The sequence below is a fragment of the Rhinolophus hipposideros genome (assembly GCF_964194185.1).
Source record: "Rhinolophus hipposideros genome assembly, chromosome: 21".
Lineage (NCBI taxonomy): Eukaryota > Metazoa > Chordata > Mammalia > Chiroptera > Rhinolophidae > Rhinolophus > Rhinolophus hipposideros.
In genome coordinates this window covers 49,726,153-49,745,984 of record NC_138067.1, presented here as the reverse complement: position 1 = coordinate 49,745,984, position 19,832 = coordinate 49,726,153, and the positions used below count along the sequence as shown (strand labels likewise).

The 19,832-nt window shown below is 43.4% G+C and overlaps 1 protein-coding gene across 1 annotated transcript; it reads left to right on the top strand.

Annotated features, from left to right (window-relative positions):
• Window positions 1-1,946: 1,946 nt before the first annotated feature.
• On the top strand, window positions 1,947-18,356 carry LOC308489968 (uncharacterized protein C19orf18; the record flags this gene model as incomplete). Its single annotated transcript, XM_081031576.1, has 6 exons — window positions 1,947-2,028; window positions 2,144-2,251; window positions 13,464-13,555; window positions 13,724-13,787; window positions 13,985-14,087; window positions 16,878-18,356. The coding sequence occupies 6 exons, from the start codon at window positions 1,947-1,949 to the stop codon at window positions 17,140-17,142; spliced, it is 714 nt and encodes a 237-aa protein (XP_080887702.1). The 3' UTR covers window positions 17,143-18,356.
• Window positions 18,357-19,832: the final 1,476 nt, after the last annotated feature.

Sequence of the window (19,832 nt, the reverse complement as noted above, 5' to 3'; positions counted from 1 at the left end):
CCTGAGGTGCAGTGTCTGCCTGTTCCCCAGCTAACTGATAAACAGGCTGCTGTCCTGCTGTGATCCCCCTTCTCAGGAAGCCTGGAACAGAGGTTTGGTGACAGCAGCTGTGGAGACAGTGTTCCAAGACAAAGGCAGGAAAAGAGAGGGAACTCCAGAAGTCCCTTTTCTGTTGTATTCGTATAGCTGAGCTGTGCTGCATCCTGCCCAGCGCACTAGTCCAAATCAGGCACCCGCCCAGGTCTTTCTGAGAGTTTCTGATACTCCCTGATCTTTTGCCTCTGAAGTTGTGCTTGGCTTTATCTGAGGTAGGTGTCTGGTTGGGCTGGCTTCTTAGTGCCAGAGTTGGATATCAGTTGTACACCCTCTTTGGATTGTGGAAAGGTACTAAAGACCACGTGCCATACCTCCCCTAATTCTCTTGACTTCTCCACAGGAACAGTACATAGCACAGGCCTGGCCAAGGCAAGGAGGGTCTATTTAAAAATGCAGACCCCATCCTTGATTCCCTTACCCTGTTCTAGTATTTTGCATGTAACACATTTCCGCTTCAAGCACACTGTATATTCAACTAATTGTTTCTATTGCCTTATCAGTCTTACTAGAAAGGAACAATTGTAACTTAGTGACAAAGCTCGGAGAGGGCAGGGATTTCATTGCTCAGTGTTGTATCCCCAGGACCTGGGACAGTCCCTGGCACACTGTCAGTTCTCAACAAGTGTTGACGAATGAGCCAGCATTATGGTTGTTCCCAAGGCATCAAGACATATCCCACAGTTAACATTGTGTGTACATGCACATAAGCAAGGTCATGATCTAAATAGCCCAGTTACAGTCATCCTAACTGGGCATCTTAATTTCTAGTACACTCGTGGGGCTGCGTATATGCTAGCCATTGAGTGCCTAACTCACTGGTATCAGAAACAGTGAAGGAGATGATTGGGGGTGGGGGACGGGAGAGAATTACAGGCTTGCTCAGAAATCAGCTGACGATAGTGATGACCTGTGGGCGATGCCACTAGGCAGTGGCTTCATCTCATGGCTGCAGTTTTGGGGTAGGTACCAATGCAGAACAGAAACGGGTAGAGTTTGAAGTGTGAATAACTAGGTTTGGGTCACTATGAGGGAGCGATACACTGGAAAGCAGCTCACGTACACGGAGCCTTGTGCCGGGCTCTGTGGGTCAGGAGTCACCGTCATGGGTGAGATAGTGGGGACATTAGCGAGAACAGGTCAGGGTGTTGGGACCTCAATGGGCAGGAGCACTCATGGAGGTAGCAGTCAGACCAGGGAGTCAGGGAGGGCCTTCTGAGGAGGTCAAAGCCACTGCTTATTTCTGTCCACGGCCAGAAACTAGCAAGGACACCACCAGCCGTTTTCATTGCCCTCGGGTTTCTTAGAGGACAAGAAAGCACACACTTGCCTGTCGGCTCAGAACATGACACTCAAGGTTTTGTTGAAAAGGAGATGAGCAGAGTTATGCATTGTGGACTCTGCTCTCCAGATTATAAGCATAGGGTGGACCTAAGCTGAACAAGGACAAGACTGGGGAGGCAGAAGAGGGCCAAGGCCTGGGACCAAAAACAGGCGGAAGAGGAAATACATGGGGCAGGGAGAGGGAGACAAAGGAGCAAGCTCTCCTTTCCCATTGATCTGGATGCTCCCTGAGGACAGGGCCCTCGTCTTTGTACCTATACCCGCCAGCTTCACCTCACTAGGCACGCCCCACATTCTGTTAGTCTCCCCATTGGCTGACTTGTTTCTATGAAGGAACTCCGCGAGGCAGCCTGAGCTGATCTCACATTGGTGACTTCAAGTCAGGACCTAAACATTCTACAGGGAGTGGAGTTTCTTCGTTCCCTCGGATAAATATATAGGGCCAGTGCTGGGTTCTAGCTGAGTATTTTCTTTCATCCATAGGATAAAAGACTAACAATTTTGGAGTGATGGATAAGGTTCAAAGTTCTTTCACCTTTTTGTTTTTGTTTTTTGTGGAATGTCCACTTTGTTTATGCTTGCCTTATGCAGGTGAGTTCAAACCCACTTGGACAAAAAGCAGACTTAATGGGTAGTGTCAACCATTGTTTTTGTTTTAGAAGAAGTAAAGAGGGGTAGTAACATTTTACTGCTATAAGTTTTCAAGGCTATAAGCAGTCACAGGAATCCACAAATGTCACCAAGCAGCTCAAAGTGTCCTCTAAAAAAACTCAATTATCTCAGATTCAAGAAGAGGCTTCCCGGGGCCAGCCTGGTGGCTCAGGCGGTTAGAGCTCCATGCTCCTAACTTCGAAGGCTGCCGGTTCGATTCCCACATGGGCCAGTGGGCTCTCAACCACAAGGTTGCCAGTTCAGTTCCTCGAGTCCCGCAAGGAATGGTGGCAGCACCCCCTGCAACTAAGATTAAACACGGCACCTTGAGCTGAGCTGCCGCTGGGCTCCCGGATGGCTCAGTTGGTTGGAGTGCGTCCTCTCAACCACAAGGTTGCTGGTTCGACTCCCACCAGGGATGGTGGGCTGTGCCCCCTGCAACTAGCAATAGCAACTGGACCTGGAGCTGAGGCGCGCCCTCCACAACTAAGATTGAAAGGACAACAACTTGACTTGGAAAAAAAAAAGTCCTGGAAGTACACACTGTTCCCCAATAAAGTCTTGTTCCCCTTCCCCAATAAAATATTAAAAAAAAAAAAGAAGAAGAAGAGGCTTCCCCAAGACCCAGGTATAAGTCCTCCTGCTGTTCATTCAGTGAAATGTGTCCTCTCATCTGCTATATGAATGTCTTTTCTTGTGTATTTGTTAGTAGCCTGGCCCGTAAAATAATATTAGATAAGCACTGCTTGGAAATTAAATCCTATGTTCTTCACTCTCTGTAAATTGTGCTCTTTTTAGGCATTGCTGCTTCTCGTTTGTCTCACTTGAGTGCACTCAGAAACCTGGCCCACTGGGTCCTATGAGCTTGTCTGTGTGACTTCAATTGTGATTTGATATACTTGTTTTTGTGGTCGAGTGGAGGTGTCTAGACACAGATGCTCTACAACTGTGAAACGTTCTTTACAATCCTTTCTCTTCTACGCTTTGCATTTTGAACTCCATTTATCTCAAAACGGAGGAACTGACCCTTACAATCTATAAAGTCAGGCAGTAACTCTTTGTGCAGATATGCTCTGCTTATAAACAGTCTCGGTTCTGTACAAGGGAAATGCCATCTGCACACGATAATAGCATATGATTTGTGTCGGAGGAAAGACAATTGCTGTTGGGCTCTTGCTGGCATTGGTTCTCTGGCCTTGTGATGAAAGCACAGTCCTCTTGAAGTCTGCACTGCATCATTCCAGAGCCTCAATCAGCTTGTGTGACTGCAAAAGCAGTCAAGAAAACAAATGTGCTATGTTCTTTATGGTCCATGTTCACGAAAGGAAACACTGGATGCAAATAAAACATGCTTTTGGCAAACTAAGCCACATATTTCTACTAAGTATTGGAATAAATTTATTAACCACATTTATCATCTTAATTATTTGGAAACTACATATTAGTCCCCCTCGTCTAATACCAAGTTATTTCCTAGTTTTCCTAAATCTATCTTAAATCTGTTTCTTCTCTTTGATCCCCTTCAAAGGCCTTCTAGCTGTGAGACCTCCACAATTCTCAAGGCATAATGGTAAGTCAAGGGATCTGGGAGGGTGGATGGGACCCCTGTGCATTCCCAAAGCTGCTGTGGTGTGTGGCTCCAGAGGGCGCCCACTGTAGTAACCTCTGCAGTCCCTTTGTGCATGTTAGAAAAAGGGGCCCTCTCTGGATAGTTGTATTAACAGTGATGGTCAGAAAAGACAGAAAACAAAAATACATGATTAATACACGCATCCATCCCAAACATATTAATCTTCCTAAAACTCAATCATGAGTAGTTCATTTGCAGGTTCACCCCCTTACCACAAAAGCCCAGAGACTGAGTTCTGGCCATGGTATCAAAGGGCCTGGATTCTGGTCCTTACTTTGACACCTACTTGTTTTGTGAGCTTGCACTAGAGCTTCATTTAGACCTCCTCCTTGCCCAAGCTTTGGGTCTCAAGTGTAGGTTCTGATATGGAGATAGAGGAAAGAATTGCCTGATCAGATCACTGGAAGACTCCAATTTTCACATGTAACCCTTAGCTCTTGGTTATATGGAAAGATACCTAACTCATAATAAGGGAAATACACATTGAAAATGCACCATATTTCCAGGTTTTAGCTATCATGTTGAAAGTGGGCAAAATGGTTCATAATGAACTATTGGCAAAGGAGTAGGGAAGTACAATCTCTCATCTTGCTTGTAGGTTAGAAATGATTGCAACTTCTATAGTGGGCAGTTGAAAATTCTTATAAAAAGGATGTGTTTATATTTTGACCCAGAGTGTTGAAATATACATGGGATTTGTTTTACTCAGGTATGGTAAGACACGCAGACATGGAAATGATTGTTATGAAGGAAAAGGTTTATATACACAGATTCCTAGAAACAGGCATGCAGGGCCATGTAAGGAAGGACCAGAGTTAGGAGGCAGGAGGAAGATGGGAGAGCATGGCCCAGAGCCTTTATTGGGGTTTACACGGGAAGGAATGGGTGAAGTGAGGTAGGTACATGGAGTAAGCTTAGGGTTGGATAGCTTAAATAATTTCAGCAGGTTCTGGGCTATAAGAATGGTTCCTAGTTGTCCAGTACCTAGCCCTGGGGTGATTGAGGGCAGACAGAATTGGCCTGTAATGGCATAGAATTACCCCTGGTCATTCGCAGAATATGGAAGAACTCTGTCCTGTGGGAGAGCCATTTGTCATGCGGGGCAGCCTGCGGGGTCTCAGCTCCCACTCCCCGCCCAAGAACGCAGGACATGGTAAGGCCAAAAAGGAACACCCACGGAGCCATAGATAGGGGAGTCAAACCAATATATTCTCGCTGGCGGCTGGGCTGGAGACACAGGAAGCAGGATCTACATAATCAGCCTAACAGCAGTCCGCGCTTGCCAGCCACCATCTTCTTGCTAGCCCCCATTCCTTTTCCTGCTAGCGTAGCCACAGCCGTTATATTAGTGGCCAATGGCTTACGGGTTACAGCTGACGGCCAACTAGCCACAGCTGCTGGCATCTGATCACAGTTGATGGCCATTTACTACCCGAGCCAGCACCTTTCTATGTGAGGCCGAGAGCCTGGAAACTGTTTTTTGGGGCTTTGTCCCCACACTCCACCCCTACAGGGTCTCGCCTCACAATCTACGCGACAAGTGTCTTCTGCGAGGGTCCCTGTGCGAGGAGCCTGGAGGTGAATGCAATATCCTGGACACAGCCAGGCTCTCTGAGCACAGCCAGGGTTTCTCAGGGCACCACCACAGCACTTCTGGGCACAGCCAGACTTCCTGGGCTTCTTAGGGTACCACCTGTTTCCCTGGGCACAGCCAGGTTTTCTCAGGGCACCACCACAGTACTTCTGGGCACAGCCAGACTTCCTGGGCTTCTTAGGGTACCACCTGTCTCCCCGGGCACAGCCAGAGTTTCTCAGGGCACTGCCACTCTCTCTGGACACAGCCAGACTTCCTGGACTCAGCCAGGGCCTCTCAGGGCATTGCCACTCTCTCTGGACACAGCCAGACTTCCTGGACTCAGCCAGGGCCTCTCAGGGCATTGCCACTCTCTCTGGACACAGCCAGACTTCCTGGACACAGCCAGGGCTCTCAGGGCACTGCCACTCTCTCTGGGCACAGCCAGACTTCCTGGACACAGCCAGGGCCTCTCAGGGCACTGCCACTCTCTCTCTGGGCCTCTCGGGGTACTGTGCTGGAACAACAGCGGCTCACATCAAGATGCTTACATATTATCAATGGCGGCCAGTCAAGACACAAAACCAAATATCAAACCAGTCCCACTACATGGTGGTATGTTCCCAAACAGTCAAGCGTCCATTAAATCAGGGATAGAAGGCAATTCCTCATAGTCCATAGTCATTCTCCAGGGCTGTCCTGAGGGTGAGGGATGACCTTGACTTCACCCTCATCTCCCACGGAGGACTCAGCAAGCGTTTCCTCCTGGGACTAAAAGTCCTGCATCCGGGCTGCCTCAGCAAGCAGTTCACAGCCCACAGGGCGGCAACAACCTTCGCTTTCTCTGCTTTCTCCGGCCTCTGCTGGTTGGGGAACCATCCGCATCTTTCCACCCCTCCACGGGAATCGAGCTCTCCGGCAGCTGCTCCTCCTGGTCTTCCTCACACTGAGCTTTCTTACGCACAAACTGCTCCACTGCCCTTCGGAAAGCTTTGGCCAGCACCGTATCCTGCCGACTACACCATGTGTCACGCAGGGGACCCTGCTCGCTGCGCCATTTGTCGTGCAGGGTCTCAGCTTCCACTCCCCGCCCAAGAATGCAGGACACGGTAAGGCCAAAAAGGAACACCCACGGAGCCATAGATAGGGGAGTCAAACCAATATATTCTCGCTGGCGTCTGGGCTGGAGACACAGGAAGCAGGATCTACATAATCTGCCTAACAGCAGTCCGCGCTTGCCAGCCACCACCTTCTTGCTAGCCCCCATTCCTTTTCCTGCTAGCGTAGCCACAGCCGTTATATTAGTGGCCAATGGCTTACGGGTTACAGCTGACGGCCAACTAGCCACAGCTGATGGCCATCTGATCACAGTTGATAGCCATTTACTACCTGAGCCAGCACCTTTCTATGTGAGGCCGAGAGCCTGGAAACTGTTTTTTGGGGCTTTGTCCCCACAGTGGTGCAACTGGGCTTTGGAAAATCTGGGCAGTTTCATCTGAGGACTTGACCAAGCTGGAGGCTTCAGGCCGGGAGTTGGAGCTCTGATCTATGGGGCTGAGGGCGGTTTCAGAGTTACTTGTGGGGATGGGCTGGAAGCCCTGCATGAGAACCATCTGTAACTTAAGAGACAAATTTAACCAGAAAGTTAAAGAGGTATGGTCTAAATAGAAGTAAACCAAACATAATAAGGAAGGGAACCAATAAAGGTGAGAGACTAGGATCCCCAAGAGTGGAAAGGGGATCCCAGGTGGAGTGCGAGCAAAGAGGAAAACAAGAAGTCTTAAGAGAAAAGTAATAAAGAGAGCTCCAGGAGTCTGCGGTAAATTATTAGTACTTATCAGTTTTGGGAGATTGACTTGTGTGGGGACAAAGCCCCAAAAAACAGTTTCCAGTCTCTTGGCCTCACATAGAAAGGTGCTGGCTCGGGTAGTAAATGGCCATCAACTGTGATCAGATGGCCAGCAGCTGTGGCTAGTTGGCCGTCAGCTGTAACCCGTAAGCCATTGGCCACTAATATAACGGCTGTCGCTACGCTAGCAGAAAGGAATGGGGGCTAGCAAGAAGGTGGTGGCTGGCAAGCGCGGACTGCTGTTAGGCAGATTATGTAGATCCTGCTTCCTGTGTCTCCAGCCCAGCCGCCAGTGAGAATATATTCGTTTGACTCCCCTACTTATGGCTCCATGGGTGTTCCTTTTTGGCCTTACCGTGTCCTGCGTTCTTATGTGGGGAGCGGGAGCGGAGACCCTGCACGACAAATGGCGCAGCGAGCAGGGTCCCCTGCGTGACAACTTGCTTGTTTAAAGAGGAGCTTAAGATCTTTAATTTGATTGGAGGAAAGAGGACCCAGCTACTGAGTCTCTGCAGCCTGATGGCAGTTGGGATGCTCAGGAGAACTGTAAAAAGATCCCTTCCATTTAGGAGTTAACTTGTTTGTTGGGGATCCCTCTTTTCTAGGCTTGTAATAATTCTTTTTTTTTTTAAGATTTTGTTGGGGGAAGGGGAACAGGACTTTATTGGGGAATACTGTGTACTTTCAGAACTTTTTCCAAGTCAAGTTGTTGTCCTTTCAATCTTTAGTTATGGGGGGTGCAGCTCAGCTCCGTATCCAGTTGCTGTTATTAGTTGCAGGGAGCACAGCCCACCATCCCTTGTGGGAGTCGAGGAGTCAAACCAGCAGCCTTATGGTTGAGAGCCCACTGGCCCATGTGGGAATCGAACCGGCAGCCTTCAGCGTTAGGAGCACGGAGCTCCAACCACCTGAGCCACTGGACCAGCCCTTATAATAATTCTTGGTCTCTTGGCTTTACAGGGCTATAGAGAGAGCAGAAGGGACGGCCAGTGGAAGGTGCAGTCTCTATATTTCTTCAGTGTCTGTTGAACCTCTCCTAAGTTAATAATATAGGAAATAACAGAATTGAGGTTAGAATCTAAAGTAATGGGCAGCAATTAGAGCCAGGACTTAGAGAACTCCTGACAATTTTTGCTAGAGTCCTTTTGAAACACCAAGGTACAGGCCACTGACAAGAAATAGACTGAGTATGAGCCTAAATCTAGGTGCTCTATTTTCAGTACAACCGAGCAGGTTTCAAAGAAAACAGTTCCAGAGTAAGTAAAGACAAAGTAAGTGGCTCCTGTATCAATCAAGAAATTAACAGGCTTACCTTCCATTTCAAGGGTCACCCACAGGTCTACCCCTGTGAAGATGACAGCCTCTTTCTTTCTTTTTTTTTTTTTAAAGATTTTATTGGGGAAAGGGAGCAGTACTTTATTGGGGAACAGTGTGTACTTCCAGGACTTTTTTTTTTCTGCAAGTCAAGTTGTTGTCCTTTCAGTCTTAGTTTTGGAGGGTGCAGCTCAGCTCCAGGTCCAGTTGCTGTTGCTAGTTGCAGGGGGCACAGCCCACCATGCCTTGTGGGAGTCAAAACCAGCAACCTTGTGGTTGAGAGGACGCGCTCCAACCAACTGAGCCATCTGGGAGCCATTCTGAGGTTGTCAGGGTGGCCATGAGGTGGCTTTGGCCTTGGGCTGTCTATAACTGCAGGCAAAAGGCTGGACTGTCTCTGGTCTTGTTGTTTATTCTTTCCTTGTTTACCTGTCTCGGTTGTAAAAGACATTGTAACAAATTCCCTAGCCTTCTTTTAGGATCTGAGCCTCTTTATCAAGGATGCAACAGCGAGTCAGAACTGTTACGACAGCCTACAAGATTAGGAAAAGTATCAAGCTAAGCTTCCTTATATCGGCCCACATCTGATGCCAAGAACGGCACATGAAGCCTACCAGTAGCAAGACTTAGTTCTTACATTTAGTTTTCTTGAGTAACCAAAGACCTAATTGAGATCATACAAAACAAATTATTCTGATAACATATATAATGTTTGCTTTTCAGGAAGAAAACTTTTTCTTAATATCAGTAGCTGACCAATAGTCTAACAAACTTTGTCGTACTTAGCAGAGAGAGAACGTAACTCTAATTTTGTAATAACTTACTTTTGATATTCAAATTTGTTTACTTAATGTATAATCTTTAGAACCTTAATTTTTATGATAGCTGAAAGCAAGTACTTATCATTTTCACTGGCAACATATTCAGCAACATATTTTGCAACCTTCAAAAGCATAAGTTTTTGTAATAAAATACAAGACATATAATTTTGTTTGTTTGTTTTTAAACTTGTATTTATTTTAAGTGTGTGTTTCCAGGACCCATCAGCTCCAAGTCAAGTAGTTGTTTCAATCTAGTCGTGGAGGGCGCAGCTCACTGACCCATGCGGGGATGGAATTGGTAACCCTGGTGTTACAAGCATCACGCTCTAACCAACTGAGCATCGTGCTCTAACTAATTGAGCTAACTGGACGCCCACAAGATATATTTATTAATAGATCTTAATTTATTTTTATAACCTTCCTGTGATAAGAAGCCACAAACAGATGAACCCAGACCTATCTAATAATTAATATTTCAGCATTTTATTATTTTGAAATACCTAGATATCTAATAATTTTTATTATTTAACACAACTTAGCAAAACTAAAATTTTAAGTTACTAGCAGATGTTGAAAAACCATGTCCAAGCATCTATATTGTATAACTATTGCTGAAAAGTTTCATCTAAAACTGTATTTTATATACTTCTTATTAACTTTTAACTTTATGAGATTTTAATTATTACCCAAGCTATTTTCTTGACAAATTTTTAACAGAGATAACACAAATTTATTTTTGCAACTTAGATAAAACAAAAGGTATTATATTTAATGTTAATAACCTTAAAAGACATGTCTATTTAACCAAAAGTTATACCAGCCTTAGTATCAAATATTTTCTTAGATCACATGATCCTGAAAAGTATTTGGGTCAGTTTTTATTATATAAGCACTTAAAATTTCATTTCAAGCCAATTAAACATTATAAACTGGTAATACTATCCAGAGGCAAAAATGCTACATGTAAAATACGACAAGCACAGATTATACACAAAAACAGAACCTCCAACAATTGCAAAGAGGACCTAAGATCTTTAATTGCGCCAATAGAACAGTTTCAAAGAGGCTGTAATAAAAGGGTGGAGGTTTGGCTTGAGAGATTAACCGCTTCTGTTTCTTCTTAAAAGTGCCTCTTTTTTTCTTTTTTTTTTCAGTTACCTCAGCCTCAGGCAGTGGTAGTGGCTATGTTTACACTTCAGGCTATCTACTAGATCTTGAAAGTAACTGAGAGTTGGAAAAAGCTTTCTTTTTGAGAGGAGAGAGATGAAATTTGGTCAAATTTTTGAAAAAAACAGCCAAGAGGGGAGTCGAGAGGGACAGAGGAGGAGCTGTCCATGGTGCTAGGGACAGTGGCCTTGTGATTGCCAGACTAAGAATTCCAGGGGAGTCCTCCAAAGATCCTCTGGAGTCTCTGATTCAGGAGTTACTGAATTAGCACACTTGTTACCGCGTACTCCAGAGAAAGAGAGGAAATAAATGACCATTAGTTGTGAGGGCGTCCCCACCTAAGATCAAGGTGAGCGTTGTGGACCTGGCCTGTGGAATTCCTTTTGCCCCACAGACATCTCCAGGCATATCTCTTACCAACCAAAGACCTGTTGACCCGTGGAGGCAGCGACAGAGGTCCAGAGAAAGCGAAAGAAGAATTTAGATGGGCAGCAAGTCACTGCAAAGAGCTATGGGGAGTGGCCAGTGGGGAGGGAGACTGTGTATCTGACTTGTGTGCCTGTATGATGAGTGGGTCTTTGACTTGCACCCGTTGGGACCTAGTCCTAGAGTCCTGGACTGCTACCAGATTATTCTATCACAGGAGACTTCTTTAAAGTGGCGGATGCTTTGGAGGCTTCTACATGTCCATGCCATGCCCACTAAGAGTGCAGCCAAGATGAGTCACCTGTCCCCTAAGAAAAAGAAAGGAGCCCCACACCACGTCTGGCAATGGGATTCCCCAACCAACAGAGAAGTTGGGCTTTCAATTGCACTGGAGAGTAGCCCCAGTCAGAAAACATCAATTTCCAACACTCAAGAGAAGGGATCCAGGAGAGGCTCTGGCGAGTCACCGGGGTAAATCCCCAGCAGGGGAGAGAAAGAGGTAGAGTCAAACTCTGGAGTTTCAGCACCAAAATGTATTGTCATGCAGGGTGTCATGCGGGGTCTCTGGTACTGCTCCCCATATAAGAACACAGCATATAGTGAGGCCAAAAAGGAACACCCATGGAGCCATAGATAGGAGAGTCATACCACTATATTCTTGCTGGTGTCTGGGTTGGAGACACAGGAAGCAGGAGCCACACGATCTGCAACCTGCCGTCTACTTCTCTCTGCCAACCAACCTCACTTGCTAACTGCAATCCGCCATACTAACTGCAATCTGCTCTTGTTGGCTCAGCCACTACCTTCTTACTAGCCCCCATTTGCTGCTAGCGTAGCCACGGCAGCTATATTAGTGGCCAGTGGCTCACTGATTACAGCTGACGGCCAACTAGCCACAGCTGATGGCCATCCAATCACAGTTGATGGCCTTTTACTACCTGAGCCAGCACCTTTCCATGTGAGGGTGAGAGCCTGGAAACCGCACTCCTTGCTCTGTCCTCACACATATAATTATTCCTGGTCATTTACAGAATGTGAAAGAATTCACAAGACTTAGAAAAGTAGGAAAACAAGGAAAGTTTTATTAAACGTCAGGCAGAGAGAATGACCATGGCAGTGTCTAAAGAAGATGGCTGTCACACATAGTAAGGAGAGAAACACCAGCAGAGGGATTGCCAGGGGCAGGGTCTTAGAGTAGATAGCTGCAGCAGGTTGCTGTTTAGCTGGGGTTTTATATTTTTCTATGCAGGATGCAGGAGGCTAGTCATCTTGTAGTTGTTTACCATTGTGGCTGGCCTCTTCTGAGAACTGTTGTTGCAGGTGGCTTCCTCTAAAAATTGTCCTGGTGTTTGTCAGCCTGCAAGTGTAGTGCTAACCAGGGGACTCAGAGCTAAGTGGTTAATCTTTGAATCTATTCCTCTTAGCTCCCAGACTCATTCTTATTAACTCTTTTTGACTCATCAGTTAATTGTTAGACTTATTCCTGTTAGCTCCCAGACTCCTTCCTATTAACTATTTTTGTTTCATCAGCTTGGATGTGAATGTTTGACAAAGGAAGTGTTATATGACGTCATATACAAATCCATATATGAATCCATATATGGGGGTGTGGGCTCTGAATTGGTTGGTTTGTATATCAAAAGATGCTCACAGGGGAGTCCTTTGCTCTAGGAAATACTAGCCTCAGGGGCTGGGAGCAGGAGTTTCTCCAGGAACAAAGCCTCAAATGCCAGAGCATCAAGAATACAGAAAATAAGAAAATACAGACACTATAAACAGCAATTCCATTTCTAGGAAGTTTTATAAAAAATACGCTACTCCATTTCATTAGTCCACTTGCTCTCCCATTCTGCTTGGTGACTTCCTGTTGTATCACAACTTAAAATATCAGTCCCATTCTCATACAAACATGCTGTCAATTTCCCCATCTTAAACAAAATACGTCTCTTGATTGCTCAGCCCCTTTCAGGAGCTGCCTCCATTTCTCTCCCCACCTTTACAGCAGAGCTCTTCAAGAGTTTCCAAAATTCACAGTCTTTAATTCCTTTCCTCCCATTCTCTCTTGAACCTGTTTCAGTCAACATTGCATCCCCACTATGTTGCTAACACCACCTTTCTCTAGGTCCCGGATGCCCTTCGCATTGGCAGACTAAACAGCCAATTTTCAGTACTCATTGTATTGAAACCATCTGTAACCCATATTCTCATTTTCTCCCCCAGTATTTCATTATTAAAATCTGAAAACTTACAGAAAAGTTGAAAGAACTGTAGAGTGCCATTCATAAACCCTACACCTACAGCTACAATTAAGCATTTTGCACTGCTAACATTTTCATAGTCCAGCTTCTTTTCATCATGCCAGGCTGACTTTTCACTGAGATATGAACATCAAGGCATTTTTCAGCCCAGTCACTGAACTCCTCAGCCTGTACCAGTGAAGAGACAGAAAGTGAGGGAAGGCCAAATGAGGGATATGGAGTAGTCACTTCAATTTGTTAGAATTTACAAGTGGCTGAGTAATGTACTTACTTTCCAATTGTACTTTTGTTCAATTTGTACAAACAGTAAATCTCTAGTTTTCCTTTTTTATTTCAGATGATGGGAAGGCTGATACACCTGAGCCCATAAAAAATGACCAGAGTTCTATACTACATTCGATAGCTCCAAACACAATTCCTGGGATTCTGGTTTGTGGAGTTGTACCGAGTTGCTCTGTAATATTCTTTCATTATAGCACTGCACACCCTGAGACCATCAAAGCAACACTCGAGTTGTAACACTAAGGCTACTCTCCTGCCAGCTGCATACATGGCAGATGCTGCTGTACTGAGTCAAGGACCCCCATGTCTCTATAGAGCAAAAGAGAGGGCTTCAACCAAGAACAGGAGGCAGATGAAAAAGGGGAGTCAGTGATTACATGTGAATTCAAATTATATTTGATTACAGAAGCAATCTCATCTCTGCATTTTTAAAAATTAAAAATGCTCTTTTTAAATGGTATTTCTCATTTTCTGTCACATTTCCCTTTGGAATAACAATATGATTAACAAATATATTAACTGCCAGGCATAGCTGAGATGAAATTCTGTGCGAACTCCTTTTCTTTCCATTTTTAGCACTGATTTTGCATGGACCTGCTCTTCTTCAAGTCGTTACAATTGCATGTATAGCCTTAAGCATTGCCCTGATTTGTGGGATCACTTTTTCCTATATGCTATAGTAAGTATATGCTAAGTAACATTACCATTCTTAAGCAAGATATAAAGTAACTAAATTATTATTTACTGATGATAATAATGATGATAATTTTTATAATCACTAAATTTTTATAATCACTATAAATTTCCAGACCAGTGTTTTTCAGAATATGAACTGTACTCATATTGGGTCATAATGTAAATTTAAAAGAAGAAAATAAAAAGAAACAGAACAGAATACAATTTAGAAGAATAGAACATATTAGAAAGTATTACACGTATTAAAGTAACTTGTCAGACAGACAGATACATGGTTGTGAAGTAAAACTTTTCTTACTGTGGTTCATGGTCAAAAATGTTTGAAAGCCACTGTCTGAGATGCCAGTTATCCTCCCAAAATGTGGTATTCTCAAGTGAACTTGCTATCTGGAAGGAATCTTAATACAAAGCAAAAAAGAGTGACCACTCTCTTTTTCACTAGAAACTTGTTATTGTCAAAGTAGTCTGGGATAATGGTAGCATTTTGGGAAGATACTTCATCTTGTTAGCACAGATAAAGCTTGTGATCAAGCTCTTTCAAGTGATGTGATCATTTTGAATTAGGATCGGACAGAAGTGAACTGCACTAGGACATCATACCACTCTGACCAGAACATACCGATTCCTGCTCTAGGATTCAGTTCTAGGGTCCCATTATATCCCATCAGAAACAGCTTGAAGGTGTACTGAATTATTTGCTTGATTAGAATTCAGTATGAACATAAGGACTATAGCACCATGTATGGGATATTTTTTATTCCCCTTCTTCCACCTCCCCCCCCTCACACTCAGGTTCAAGCCATTGTTTCTTAGTCTAGTTGTGTAGGACACAGTTCCCTGGCCCATGCTGGTATTATGAGCCTTGCACTCCGGCCTCCCCCCCCCCCGCCCCTTGAGGCAGTTGGTCGCTGGTCATTGGTTGGCTGCTCATAGCAGCTCACAGCAGCTCTTGCCAACCTCCAGCTAGAGCAGCCCAGAGCCAAGGAAAGCTGTTGTTCACAATCTTAGCTATAGAGGGTGCAGCTCACTGGCCCGTGTGGGAATTGATCCAGGGACCTTGGCATTAGGACCACGGCGCTCCAACCACCTGAGCCACTGGGCCAGGCCCAGATGTTTTTTAAGGGAGCCATTTTAGGACCACCTTGAAGTATATCAAATGAAGGCAAAATGAGATTGAAGGTAAAATTGAAGATATTTTGCTAACAAGAGTGTGTAACCAGCATTTTTGGTTCTGTGTTATCTAATGTGGTGATCTCCTTTGATCAATTTCTGCAACAGCTATTTTGGTTTATTTCATTAGTATAGACAAAGATGTTAACAGATATAAAGTTTTCTAAAATAACTCACTAAAATGTACCCTCTTGGACTTTTCAATGTCCAATTAAATTGCTGAGTTAATGTCTACTCTTACAGCTTTTACATTTGTGTCACACCCAGGGTCACACCAAGCTATTATAGAGCCTGAGGCAAAAGGAAAACACATGCCTCAAAGTATATGTTTTCATGTAATTTTTAGTGGTTAATTTTTCCCAGATGTAGATTTTTAAAATACTATTGATAAGTTTGTTTTCATTTAAACCAAGGAAGTAAAATTACAATAAATTGTTTCTTGTGTAGATAAAATATTTAAACTTAAATAATGTTGTGAGTTTTGATGACCACTTTACAATTTTTTAATATATTGTCAACTTTAATGTTTTGGAAAAGAATAACCATTTAAAAATACACAAAAACATGCATACATGTAGGGACTCACCTTTTTCCTTTTGACTCAGGCTCCCATATGGTTTGTCACAGCACTATTGGATGTGTCTTTATTTAAAATTTCGATATTTGGTTTATTATGGATTTTCTCCATTCACTTCATTTTAAAAGAAATACTGAATTAAAATATTTATCATCGTTACTGAGGTTTTTGGCACCTCCTTCAATTTTGCACCTGAAGGGAGCACCTCACTCTCCTTACCTAAATCCTGGCCCTTTTCCAACTTCTTGATTATCTTTAACGATGTTTATGATCAGGCCTGTTCTTCCTGCTGCACAGCTTGTCTCTGGATGCTCCTCCTATACCCTCTCCTACATCACAGCCCCATAGAACACAAATAAGCCAATCGTAAAATTATTTTTTATTACATCAGTCAAATAGAATTAAGAAGGCAAGTATGTTAGGAAAAACTAACACACTCTATTACCCATTTCCATGTTAAACATTTAAGGTTGGACCTATGGTGAAGTGAACAAGGCACTCACCTTAGGTGCAAAATTTAAAGGGGTGCCGAAAAACTCCTTAATCAATATAAATAATATTTTAATGCAACATTTTTTAAAAATCTAAATGCCCCACAAAATCCACAAGGAACAAAATATCTACATTTTAAAATACAGGATCAGTAATGGTGTTGGGACAAGCTGTATTGGAGACTGAGCAAAAGGGAAAATCTGTAATAGCTATACTGTCTTTATTGAAATGTTGATATTTTGTTCATCATGGAGTTCTTGGCGTTAATTTTTCTTTTGTAAATTATTGCATTAAGATATTATTTATCTTACGAAGTTTTGTACCTAATGTGAGTGCCTCATTCACCTCACCCTACTTCTTCTCTGATCCACATTGGCATTATCTGTTACTCCTCTTATACCTGTTAGCACAAATTTACGATCTTTGATTACTTTGGTTTAACAGTCTATTTCTGCTTCCGTCACCTACCTACCACCATGTATTGGTGACTCTTTTTCAGTCAAAAAGTCACGTGGTTAAGACATGATGATGTGTTGTGAAAATTGTGCTCCTAAATTCATCTGTATTATTCTCCAGTCGATTGGTACAGGCTGAGGAAAGACAACAACTTGCATTGCTTTATAAAAATGTTAGGATACCATTATTAGGAGATGAAGAGGAGGGCTCCGAGGATGAGCGCCAAGACAAGTCCTTTTACCTACTTCCAGAAAATGAGAAGGAACTGGAAAAGTTTATTCACTCAGGTAGAGAATCAACCAGTTTATCTGTCTCGTCATATCCAAAGTCACATGAAAGCTGAGCTGGCAATGATGGTTTGGTTTTGAAATGCAAAGCTAAGTGGGAGTTAATGGAATTTGAGGTAAGAAAGATTAATATTTACAGCCACACCTACATAAATGAACTGTTCTCATCAAATTATACAGTGGCTAACAACTGTGTGGTTGCTTGGTTCCTTTTGCAGGGAAATTCCAAGGATTGAAAAAAGAGTTCAGGAAACAAACCTTTTCCCAGGCAAGACATTTCCCTTAAGCATAGTTATTAATGTGGCATTATTCTCAAGTTTAGAACACAAACAAGTGGATGTCCTGTCTGCACCGTGTGCCTCAATGTGATGTGGAAATGGGATCCAGGCCCACAAAACAGAGGTTACTATCCCCAGGTCAAAGACACCTGTCTGAGAGATGTTCACCATACCTGCAAATCCTTCTGAGGAGAGAGCAACATATATGCTCATATAAACCTGATTTTGTAGAAGTTCTGATGTTGGAATTTTAAAAATTCTACAGCAGAAATATGGAGAGAGTGCAGTGTCTGATTTAATCCTATTAATCCTCCCCTGCATGGATATCCTCTCTAATAACACCAGACATAGACGGTAGGAAAGAGGCTGGAAGGCTATGAGGAGAAGAGATGAGTGATGCTTACTAAGGCAGACAGCTCTTCCTTACCCTTAGAAAAGATTTTTTTCAATGTCTTTTCATGACATTGGATTATAACTTTTCTACATTTACTTTTTTACTGTGCATTTATAAAGCTTGAATACAGAAAGTGGGAAAATAATTTTAAAATTTAATTTTCACCATCCTTATCAGACAAATAACAGTTATTATGTACTGAAAATCCACTGTTTGCACCCTTATTTTTCGCTCCATTTTTCCTCACCTCTTTTGTCTCCATTTCTATTCCTCATTTATTTGTCTTTCAATAACATTATGTCTATATTTTAGTTATTAGATCAAAAAGAAGAAAACATATTGAAAAGATGAAATTGAAGGATAAGCAAAAGTTTGTAAAGAAAACGAAAACACAGAATGCTGTGCACATTGCAAAAATGGGAACTCTGTGAAAGCAAATAAAAGAGCTGCAGCACATGCCACCCAGTGTAAACAATGGCAGGGATGACAGACTGAGGACATGAGCAGAACTCACTCCCTGAGAACCCTGTACAACAGCTTTTTAAGGAAAGAAAACTAGAAGTGTGTAACATAAAATAAATACGTGCAGTTCTTCTTCACTCTCATAGTTCGTGAATAATTATAACTTAATTGGAAAGGAAAAAAAAAATCCAGCTTCGCAAGTGTGAAAGAGAAATTGTCAGGATTTTCTTTTCTTGATCCTAACCAGAAATACAAGTCATTTCTTTGAGCAGTCTCCCAGACCATGCTAAGGAGCCACTTTCATTAAATGGAACTTTCCCGGTGATATTACCTATCAATACCAGTAGCTTGTCTCCATTTACACACAAGGAGACTGAGAACATCAACTTGGTACTAGAGGAAGGAGGGGGAAAATCTATTCCATTGCCAATAATTCTCAGAGTGATTATATCCCAGGGTTCCAAATCAGGTAAGAGCCCAGAAAGTAGGGAAGCCACGCTCCAGTACACCTTGTGCCTCTGGAATCCATCAAGGTCTGTGTCTAGGCCATCTGGTCATTGGAGGGCAGCATGGTACATACTATAGTGTTGGTTCTGCTGGACTACATACCATATATATGGATGCCAGCATGAAGAGGCTAGACTGATTTTTAATCAAGTCAACAAGGAAGGGAAGAGCATGAATCTTCATGGGCACATGTTTCTTAGCAAAACTACTGTGGTAAGCAAAATTCCAAAATGGTCCCCAAGATTCCCTTCTCCTGGTATACACAGCTGTATAATTCCCTCCCCTTGAGTGTGGGCCTGCAGCTATGATGGATATCACTCCCTTGATTAGTCAAAGGTGATAGTATAGTTGCTCTCTTGTTACTAAAATTATGTCTTAGCAAACCAGAGAGCTATCTTTCCTAGTGTTTAGAGCCTGGCTCCATGCAGGGAAAAGCCATCATTAAGCAACCCAGCATGAAGCCTTCAGGCCTTCTCAGATATTTTCTGAGACTGCATTGTGTGTGTGTTTCTCAATTCTGCATTTTACACAAAATGACTAATACATTGTGCTAAGTAGCTTGATTTTACTGAGGGGGTACAAAATAGTAGTTATAAGTATAAAATGGCAAAAAAAAACCACTTTAAAAACTTGCCAATCAAGAATCTCCAAATTGGGAACGGCCCGGTGGCTCAGGCGGTTGGAGCTCCGTGCTCCTAATGCTGAAGGCTGCCAGTTGAATTCCCACATGGGCCAGTGGGCTCTCAACCACTAGGTTGCCAGTTGGACTCCTTGACTCCGACGGGATGGTGGGCAGCGCCCCCTGCAACTAACAATGGCGACTGGACCTGGAGCTGAGCTGCATCCTCCACAACTAAGACTGAAAGGACAACAACTTGAAGCTGAATGGCACCCTCCACAACTAAGATTGAAACGACAACAACTTGACTTGGAAAAAGTCCTGGAAGTACATACTCTTCCCCAGTAAAATCTTAAAAAAGAAAAAAAAAGAATCTCCAAATCATCCTTGGTACACCAAGGATTTTTCTTTTCAAAATGTACATGTTGAGACTTCATAGGAATGGCGGCAGCGGGGCGCACTTTCTGAGTTCTCCTCCGGATCTTA